At 33.1% G+C, this 10,854-nt stretch overlaps 1 protein-coding gene across 3 annotated transcripts; it reads left to right on the forward strand.

Moving 5' to 3' along the window:
- The first annotated feature begins 253 nt into the window (after positions 1–253).
- Positions 254–10,387, forward strand: LOC100370208 (uncharacterized). Of its 3 annotated transcripts, XM_078008758.2 has the most exons (5): positions 254–543; positions 2,261–2,409; positions 3,595–3,740; positions 5,853–5,977; positions 9,841–9,944. In XM_078008758.2, exons 1-4 carry the CDS (start codon positions 269–271, stop codon positions 5,970–5,972), a joined length of 690 nt encoding a protein of 229 aa, XP_077864884.1. In that variant the 5' UTR covers positions 254–268; the 3' UTR covers positions 5,973–5,977; positions 9,841–9,944. The 3 variants fall into 3 exon arrangements, with proteins under 3 accessions (XP_077864884.1, XP_002734241.2, XP_006815834.2); XM_002734195.3 differs by lacking the exon at positions 5,853–5,977 and having other exon boundaries at positions 9,841–10,387; XM_006815771.2 differs by lacking the exon at positions 5,853–5,977 and having other exon boundaries at positions 3,598–3,740; positions 9,841–10,387.
- The last annotated feature ends 467 nt before the right edge of the window (positions 10,388–10,854 follow it).

The raw sequence follows: 10,854 nt of genomic DNA on the forward strand, positions 1-10,854 counted from the left end.
TTAGTCCTGATATCCAAATATTAATTTATGTTTCCCATGTTGCTACAATTAATTATTCGAAATTAGTGTTAAATTTGATAGTACCGTTTCAAAGTTGTAATATCAGAATTTACTACTTTCTGATAATACATAAGAGGCAAATGTTGTTTTTATGTTTAACAAACGTGAGTAATACAATATTTGAAGATGTATACTTGAGTAAACAAAAAGAGCTTTATGTATGGCTACAAGGATTGTTTATGTTTTTAGTGTCAGAGGTCACGGCTAGATGAACGTGTGCCCGAGTTCTCGACCGGTACAGGTGACAGCGCCGTTCATCATGCGGTTTCTTGTACTATTCGTAGTTGTCGTTTTTTTTTCTACAGTTTTCGCTGAAAATGACGAAGAAGAGGACGAATATGAAGACTGGCCTGACTTTCACGTCGAAATACTCCACAAACCGGAAGGATGCGAAGAAGTCAGCAAAAATGAAAAGTCGCTAACTTTCGATTACATTGCCCGCCTTCACGATGACATTAACCAAGGATTGGAGTTTGACTCCTCGTAAGTTTTATTTTATCGTTTTAAATTTTTGTGTTCATTTATGCGATTTGTGTCAGCCGTTTTTTTTTTATATCACATTTGTTAAGAAGATACTTTTATTTGTTGAGCTGCTCTGGGGACTACGCGACCACACCCAATTAACGATATGAACGTTGCACCATTGGCGTTTTGGGCTGTGACCGACCGATGGTTAAAATAGTACTAAGAAGATACACCATATAATTGTACTAGGATTTACTTGAAAAAAAAAATATCATATTTTAGTGTAAAACTTAATTAATTGAACTTTTTCATATTTTTCTTCTGTAGTATAATCGGTAGTTTGTATGATTACATGTACAACACTTGTTCATGTTTTTGCGCGGTGGTAGTCAATAACATTGTGACACGTGTTATTTGACTGATAGTAATTAGCTAATCCATTGCACGACCACCATTTATATTTAAATAATAAACCCATTAATGTATTCAGTGACTCATTTTGTCGTGGCATGTGTGTTCATAATGGTTGGCAACGCATGTATAGTTTAAGGGGGATGTATGTATTGTCTTTGTTTCAGTAACCACTGTATGTGTATAATGACATAATTAATGACAGCTCCCTGACCCTTAACCTGAACTATAAGCCTAACACTCCAGCTCCCTAATAACTATCAGTGACCCAAAGTAGGTATATACAATTAAAATTAGAGAGAGACACTGGTGTTAGTATTAGATTGATGGGTGGGGAGGGGACTAAGGAACTCTTATCGTGTATACTGTAAAATACTTTATTTACTTAATTTTCGCTATTCTTGCTGATAGAAAGATTCAGTGAAAATAAAATCCATCGAATGCATCTTTTTTCTATATTTCACATTCAATTCATCAAAAATCAGTGAAAATAAATTCTATACAAAACACTCAAATATTCTTTTTGACGAAAATTAATTCCAGCAAAAATAAAATATTTTACAATAAGTTATTTGTAAGTGATTGAGATGTATCTGAATATGAATAAAGAAAACATGTTATATTTCGTGTTGCATTACCTACATCTTTATTTGTGTATAATGCTATTTATCTATTTTTTTATTTATTTATTGACACAGCAAAGGAAAATACAGTAGTAAGGTCACAGAGCCCGTTTTTTTTTTTAATATTTTTCATTTTAGTCTTCTTTCTTTATTAGCTATACATCCAGTTTTCAGCCACCTGTTGATTTACCTGTTGATTTATTTGTTTTAGAAAAAAACAATCCTGAAAATTCATAAATTTATAGACAATTTCGAAATGAAAACTGCCTGTGCATTTAGTTGTTGGAAAGAAATTGACAAGAAACATTTTTTGAGCTTAAAAATATGCTATTGAATGAAACATGAAATGCAAAAGTTTGATGTGCTAAGATTATGTTGACGCATGTAATCATCATAACATTATTTCTTTCTAGGTGCATATCATTTGTATGTCTGTAGAATATTCTGACAGTCATCAATTCATAAAAATAATGAATTATGCCATAATAGTGTATAGTGGTCTTGTTCTTTGATGAAACAAAAATTAAAAAAAATAATGTATACTCAGTGCTTCAGCAAAAATCATAATTTTTCTTAATTTGTGATGAACCAAAAAGTGATCAAATTTAATATGCGTAATTGTCATCAACTATAGCATTGATTATTTTTGTATACATTCCTAAAACATTTTCCTAATCAATACCTATGTTTATCATTCACAGAATCAAGCAGGGGAAAAAGATGGTTTTCACCATGGGTGAACACATGGTTATGAAAGGATGGGAGGAAGGGCTGAAAGATATGTGTATTGGAGAAAAACGAAAATTATTTATTCCTCCTGGTGAAATGCAGGAAGGCGATAAGGGAACTGGTAAGCAACTAGTGGAAAAATAAAATTGAAATACCGGATAAATGTACTGGTAAACTTGTCAATTGTTATTGATTGACCTTCTCAAACCAGTACAGATGCTTAATGTAATTTACTGTAAAATGACTAATTTTCACCGGCTTTAAATTTCGTTAATTTATCATTTCAGGCATATTCAGTGGATTTTAAATTCACAGTTTTATCATTTAGAAAATGTGTGCTATGCTAAATTTTACATATTCACTGGGTTTTCATTCAGCGCATTTTCCAGTAAAAAGTTCGCAATTTGGAAATTAAGGGTGTATTTTTCAGTTTGATGATTTTTGTGTAAGCATACATAATACTGTAAATTACAAAAGCCTCCTTCAAATATGCATTATTTGATCATGCATTATAAATTTGTTACCATTTAATTTTCCATTAAGTGCCATTAAGAATAAACCAGTTTCGTTGAAATATGAAATAAAAATATTCCTATCTCAAAAAATATTCCTATGAAATGTCACTGTAATTTAATGCTGCTTTCAGCCATAATAATTCTTTTACATAGTAATTACATGTACATCAGATGGGCAATGTTAGGGTTCAGTGCATGTATTGCTGGTCACAACAGTATCGTACCGGTGAAAATACCTGCTGATATTACAGATTCTGGGGACAGTATGTTGAAAAGTCTGTGCACCACTGCAGTCAGGAACCTCTGATGAAATTTGTTAATACATTTCAATATAGTTTGTGTCTTGTTTCATGGAAGTATCACCTGGGAATGTCATTTTATGACACTCATATCCAGGCCCAAACAACCATTTTGCAGGTTGAGACGGTCATAATATTGACACATCACACAATAAACATGCAAAATATCTTGTTACTTGCACCAAATATTCACCTTCCCACATGTGTTTTATTAACATTTCCCTTCAATTTGAAACATAATGTTCAACTTCATCGCTGTGCTTTTGGATTTTTATTTACAATCCAAAAGCAGTTCCAATTATATTGCTTTTACCGGTAATTATAATTCTGATGTAATACTCCAACGTAACAACATACTGAACTAACACATTGTAACATATCTCAATCCATTAAATATTTTACATTATAGTCCCAAGAACCCAAATACAATTATTATGAATAATTTCTAGGTTCCACCCAAAGAGGAAATTGTGACAAAGTCTCTTTATTCAGTAGGTGCATTAATACCAGGCAATGATGTGGCTTTAGAGTATGAATTTGAATTGCTGGATGTGGGTGATAAGCCTCTATCACATCCTAGATCCAACATCTTCAAAGTGATGGATACAAATGGTGACATGCAGCTGACAAAAGATGAAGTGAGTACCTCACATGTTACACTTCTAGGGCAGTATGCAGGGTGATTTAATTTACTGATCAATATCAATAAAGGAAGGTATGGTTAATATTTGGGATTGCTTGCATCCACCAAGGCTTTGTAGACAATTGGACACCATTATGCCATAGCATTAGGAATATAAGGTTATTACAAGGATGCCAAATACAGCGGGAGTATCGACTGACATGCAGCAGAGGTCGATGCGACGGCGTACTGTCTGATTGCATAGTTATCATACATCTTTTCCTTTCAAGGATACATAATGGGAATGCCCAAATTCAAAAAGTTTTGAACGGATTTAGTGGCCTTCTTTTTGTGGAATCTGGTTAAGCCCTCGGGGCTCCCATGTTTGTTTTTATTATAAGAGGATACTCACACATGCAATCATTCCATATTTGGAATTCGCATTTCCTAATATGGTAGGATGAAAATACCCAGTGCAATACCGCAAAATTATGGCATGGTGTAACATATGTCATTAGGATGACAGATGTATAATAATAATATGTATGATGATGTTTTCATGCCTTCCTGCCTGGTATACTCATAATAAGGTGTGATTTATGTGAGTAAATTCATTTTCACATTGGTAAAACATTATTTTATTAAATTAGAGAGCAAAATGTGCATCTGTGAGCAGTGAATGACTTGTTCCATATCTACTGCAAATTACTTTTGGAGAAAATAATTTTGTAGCAGTGAAAATGTTCTTTTGTCACTTCAGTGAAATTATGAAATAGAAAGAAATAAAAATAATAAATTGACTAGTTCCCAGTCCTGTTTCCACATTATTGTACAAATGGTGGATTAAGGTAGATTTGCAGTTTACCTGACAGGTATTTTAATTAGTTAATTAGGAAACTAAGATGACTTCTCTTGTCCACAAAACTATATATTTTCGGAAAGCTTTTTGTATGAATTTGTTCTATGAACACTGTGGTTTGAAATATGCACAAAAATGTGCTTTTTTGGTCAAAAGTGATTAAAAAAAATTAGCTTCTAAACCATGTTTCTGTTTCCTGTCAAAATTGTTTTATGGGTACATCTGTTTGCTATGAAGAAAATGCCGTCTTGAAAACTGTCTACCAGTTGTCAATTTTGCAGGGCAGCAGCTCAAATTTCACTACTTCAAGTTTATGCATAAATTAACACGCATGCTAGTTGTCTGTACGATTGTTGTAACACTATTCAACTAAAAACAATGCCCCGACCGGCGTTTTGAAGATAAACACATTGTCAATCATTTGTGAACATTTCAAAACAAAAGGTCAAAGCGTCTAAGGAGCTATTTTTTTTAAAGTTCTGGGATGTGCACTTAAATTCACTCAGTAGGAAGTTTGCTAATGCTCATAATTAACAGTTCCAAATTTAAATGTATTATCGTTTTGTTAAAAGTTATATATAGTGGATAATAAGGAGATTCCTTCATTTCTTGTTTTCACCATGTTTCTTTTTTATTATTTATGTACAGCCTTGCTAAATCTTGCTAAGCATTCAAAAGAGAGAATATGTCCTGTTATCAATATTTTAAAATCGTTTTTTTAGTATGTTCCATTATTCACAATTTTACAAAATTTTAACAGTCTATAGCCAAGACTGTTTGGATAATAAAAAGTAAAAAAGAAAAATTTCACTCCCACGTGCCAACAAACCTGCATCTCTACCTTAAGGACAATGCAAATAAATTTACTGTAAAATACTTTATTTTCAGTTGGATTTAATTTGCTCTATTTTCGCTATATACTTGTAAAAGTGGTGAAAATAAATTCCATACAAAACACCCAAAAAGTCTTTTCTGCAAAAATTAATTCCAGCTAAAATAAAGTATTTTACAGTTAGTGAAATATATATCTCAACTAAAGTTGTGCGTCTGATAATTACTGTGAACTGCTTTAATCATCAAATCCTACAATGCTATATCCATATCAATATATATATATTCCAAAATCAGTATGGGGACAATATTTATTTTCAAGATTACAACTTTATTTTGTAATAAAATAACCAATAATCATAGTATCAGTAATTCTTGCATGCTCACAGAAGTCATCTGTTACTGATGTTAATCCATTTTTTTCATAAACACTATCAGTTGCTAAGTTACATAAATGATGAAGAGATGATAACTAAGCTTCTAGAGTCGGATGATGAAGACAATGATGGTGTGATCACATTTGATGAATTCAGCGGTCCTAAAAGGGATGAGTTGTAGCATAGGTTTGCATAGCAGTGCATGTTTTCTAAGTGGTCAAAAATATTGAACATCTGCTCTAATGTTATGTTTTAAAAATTTAGATTAATTAATTGATTCTCAATGCATGTTACCAGGTTGACATAAATATGGCATGTTAAGTAAAGTGCTTAAAATATATTTTGTAATCTATACACATATAGATAAGATATACATAAAAATATAAGTATTAATATTGAAAGTATTAAAAAGAGTATTACCAATAGCATATTATTATATTTAGTCCCCGTTCGGACGGAGTCCGAAAACGGGGACTTATGTTTTGCCCTGTGTGCGTCCGTCCGTGCGTCCGTGATCACCTGTATCTCGAACATGCATGGACCGATTATGTTCAAACTTCACTCATACATCACACATTATATGGGACATATGCACATGCATTTTTTTCATGATCTGATTAACGATAGCCGAATAGCGGCCATTTTAAGGCCGAAAATGCATCAAAATGGCACATTTTCACCATTCCGGACCCGGATCTCAGTTATGCATGGACGGATTTCGTTCAAATTTGGTACATACATTAAACATAATAGGACCTTGATGCACGTCATTTTTTTTTCCGGATCAAGTTCGAAATGGCCGACTGGCGGCCATTTTGTTTTAAAGAATTCAGTTCTGGATCCGTATCAGAGACATGTCTGGATTGATCAAGTTCAAACTTCACACACACAAGGTACATCATGTCACAAATATGTATGTGCATTTGTTTCATGATCCCATTAACGATAGCCAAATGGCGGCCGCTTTAAGGCCGAAAATGCATTGAAATCGCACATTTTCACCATTCCGGACCCAGATCTCAGTTATGCATGGACGGATTTCATTCAAATTTGGTACATACATTAAACATAATAGGACCTTGATGCACGTCATTTTTTTTCAGATCAAGTTCGAAATGGCCGACTGGCGGCCATTTTGTTTTAAAGAATTCAGTTCTGGATCCGTATCCGAGACATGTCTGGATTGATCAAGTTCAAACTTCACACACACAAGGTACATCATGTCACAAATATGTATGTGCATTTGTTTCATGATCCCATTAACGATAGCCAAATGGCGGCCACTTTAAGGCCGAAAATGCATTGAAATCGCACATTTTCACCATTCCGGACCCAGATCTCAGTTATGCATGGACGGATTTCATTCAAATTTGGTACATACATTAAACATAATAGGACCTTGATGCACGTTATTTTTTTTTTCAGATCAAGTTCGAAATGGCCGACTGGCGGCCATTTTGTTTTAAAGAATTCAGTTCTGGATCCGTATCCGAGACATGTCTGGATTGATCAAGTTCAAACTTCACACACACAAGGTACATCATGTCACAAATATGTATGTGCATTTGTTTCATGATCCCATTAACGATAGCCAAATGGCGGCCGCTTTAAGGCCGAAAATGCATTGAAATCGCACATTTTCACCATTCCGAACCCGGATCTCAGTTATGCATGGACGGATTTTGTTCAAATTCGGTACTTACATTAAACATAATAGGACCTTGATGCACGTTATTTTTTTTTTCGGATCAAGTTCGAAATGGCCGACTGGCGGCCATTTTCTTAAAGAATTCAGTTCTGGATCCGTATCCAAGACATGTCTGGATTGATCAAGTTCAAACTTCACACACACATGGTGCATCATGTCACAAATAGATATGTGCATTTGTTTCATGATCCGCTTAGCAATAGCTGAATGATGGCCATTTTAAGGCCGAAAATGCATTAAAATCACGTATTTTCACAATTCCAGAACCGGATCTCAGTCATGCATGCATGGATTTTGTTCAAATTTAGTACAATGTGTTGTACATATGCAGGTGCATTTCGGTCATGATCTGCTTTGAATGTATATGTCACTCAAATATGAACGGAACGGGGACGTGTCATTGACAATGACTTGTTAACTAATTTAATTTTCAACAAAATCATTTTTGAGTCAGAATATTGTATCCATGTCGTTAGTAAGATAGTAATAAATCTTGTACTTCAGCTGTCTTGTCACCAGCCAAGAGGGCAGCCCGTACAGCTGCTTCATAGGCTACTGCCTCGTCGGTGTATATAAAATCGTTAGGGAGAGGCATGACATATGTGTAGTATCAGTATGAATAAATTACCAGCAGCTGGTATACATTGCATTTACTGATTATTAGTCCTGTTTTTTAGTCCCTGTTCGATTGATTGACCTCTGTGTGTGAATCCGTGCGGACCAATATCTTAGACATGCCTGGACCAATTACATTCAAACTTCACATCTACATCATATATAATATTATACATATGCACATCAATTTGTTTCACAATCTGATTCAAGATATCCGAATGGTGGCCATTTTTGTACTGAAATCAAGCATTTCTTGCATTCCAGAAACGGATGTTGGCAGTTTACAGATGGATTTTGTTCGAACTTGGTACATACATTGGACATGCACATCATTTTGTTTTTCAGATCGGATTCAAAATGGCTGACTGGTGGCCAATTTGTTTTAATCAATGTGGTTCTAGTGCCATATCTCTGGCATTATGTTCAATTTGTATATATTCATTATAAATCATGTCATAGATATACAGATCTATTGCTTTGACCATCCAATTTAAAATGGCCAAATGGTGGCTATTTTTCTGCTAAAAAATCATTGAAAATTAAGCACTTCTGGAATTCCGGAACTGGATCTTGGTCGTTTATGGATAGATTTTGTTCAAACTTGGTACATAGATTAAACATTATTGGTTCTTGATGCGCGTCATTTTTTTTTTTCAGAACAGATTCAACATGGCTGACAGGCGGCCATTTTGTTTAAATGAATGTGGTTCTAGGATATATCTTTGACATGCTTTGACTGATTATGTTCAAATTTTGTAAATTCATTATACATCAAGTCATAGATATACAGATGTATTCAAAATGGTCAACTGAAGTTAATTTTGTTTTAATTATTGATGTTCCAGAGGAATATTTCTCAATATGGACTAGTACTCGTTTGATGATCAGATACAAGATCACTAAATGTCAATCATTTTAATGTTAAAAAATGATAATAATCAAGCATCAACTTCTGGATCCATTTCTGACATTTTTATGTTCAAACTATATTACTATAAAAAAAACTATATCTCTTGAATTTAATAACTAACGGGTACTGTGCCATGCATGGCTTGTTTTTTCTATTTTGCTCTTATGTAATTGAATGTAATTATGTGTATCTAAACACAATATTAATTTCACACGATGAATAACCTCATGTGAAAAATACTGTAAACCATTTATTTTTTGCGATTTCAGGATTTTATGCATGAAGAAAAAATGTTGCCAAATTACTGAAACTGTGACATAGAACACCATAGAAATTTATAATGGTTCAAAACTTTGTATTTCTTAAAATTAAAATGGTTTATAGTATTATTTGGTAATGAAATTTGAACGCATGCTAAAAACAGTATCCAGAATAATGTATTTTTATTGGTACATTGGAATGTATATGTATTAAATTTTGTGGGAAACAAATTTTCAACTCATTGCTGTAAACAAAAAATACGGCCAAATCTGGTTGTTGTTTTTTTTAAAACAAAACATTGTCAAAATACATGTACTTGAGCATGCAGCATGTGAATTGTAGATTTTTTTTTTCCATGTAGAAAAAACAATATTTGATACAAAATACACAAAATAATGATAAATTAATAAACTACCTTTTCCAATGTTGAAAGTTAATTTCCAATTATCGTAGTTCAAGTTGTATATAAATTTATGGTACAATAAAGTTTACCATGGTCCAACAAAATCTTGTAACTTTCTTGGTTTTACATTTAATCACATTTTTTTTTCCCAGATGTTAAGATATTTTGTGGAATATGGTCTTGGTGGACTTAAAGATGATGAGACAATGGACGATGCAGTGGATATGATATTCCGAGACCAAGATGGAGATAAAAATGGACATGTGTCTTACGAGGAGTTTGTTGGGCCGAAACATGATGAACTCTAATATTTTAACTTGGATTGTTTTCTTCTTACGTAGACTGGCATGCTTTTCTTAATACATGTATTGATGAGATCAGAAATTTATGTGTTGGAATCATCTTACATGATTCTTCCTATTTGACTATTCCAAGTCAATATTCAGCCAATGGAAGACACTTGGCTTCTTCACTGGCATTGGTGAATTGTAAGACTGGTACTGATTGGCTGCATAATCAGTTACTTGAATTTGATGGCCAATAAGATTGTGACTTGCGGATTCTGACTGAGAATATTATGTGAAATATTTGAATATGTGCAAGTGTGGGAGGGTAACCCGGTATATATACGTTCTACCTACGTTATTTGTTCAATTGTCAATGATTTGAGTAATGAAGGTTGAAGACTGTTTTAGCTTATCATGTGATCATTAGATTTGACTTCAGTTGCTAAGTTTTGAAAAGTTTTTCAACTTTCGTGTATTCATAAAGATTCGCTTCTCTAATGCAGAACATCAGTGAATATTTCCCCCAAAATATGTTTCATAATATTCCCAAGACTCCAACAAAATGATCTCAGACAGTTTTAGAAAGCATGATACATATTTTTTGATATTATTTATTATTCATCACTGTACCACCTTGATTAAATTGAGCAAGTTTTATTGTAGTACTTATATAAACATCCTTTGATGCATTTTTTTGTTATCTTTCTATAAACTATCTATTTTTTTATGATTTTCAATACTGTAAGTTTGTTTTGTATATTTTTGTTACTTTTTCACACAATCAGTGTATATGTTTGAATTCTATACTTTTCTACCAGCAGGTGAACTTAGAATTGTGACGGGTTGTAATAAAAGTATTTAATGTCAAACTAAAAATGT

The sequence above is a fragment of the Saccoglossus kowalevskii genome, chromosome 22 (assembly GCF_978046115.1).
Source record: "Saccoglossus kowalevskii chromosome 22, keSacKowa6.1, whole genome shotgun sequence".
NCBI classification, from domain to species: domain Eukaryota; kingdom Metazoa; phylum Hemichordata; class Enteropneusta; family Harrimaniidae; genus Saccoglossus; species Saccoglossus kowalevskii.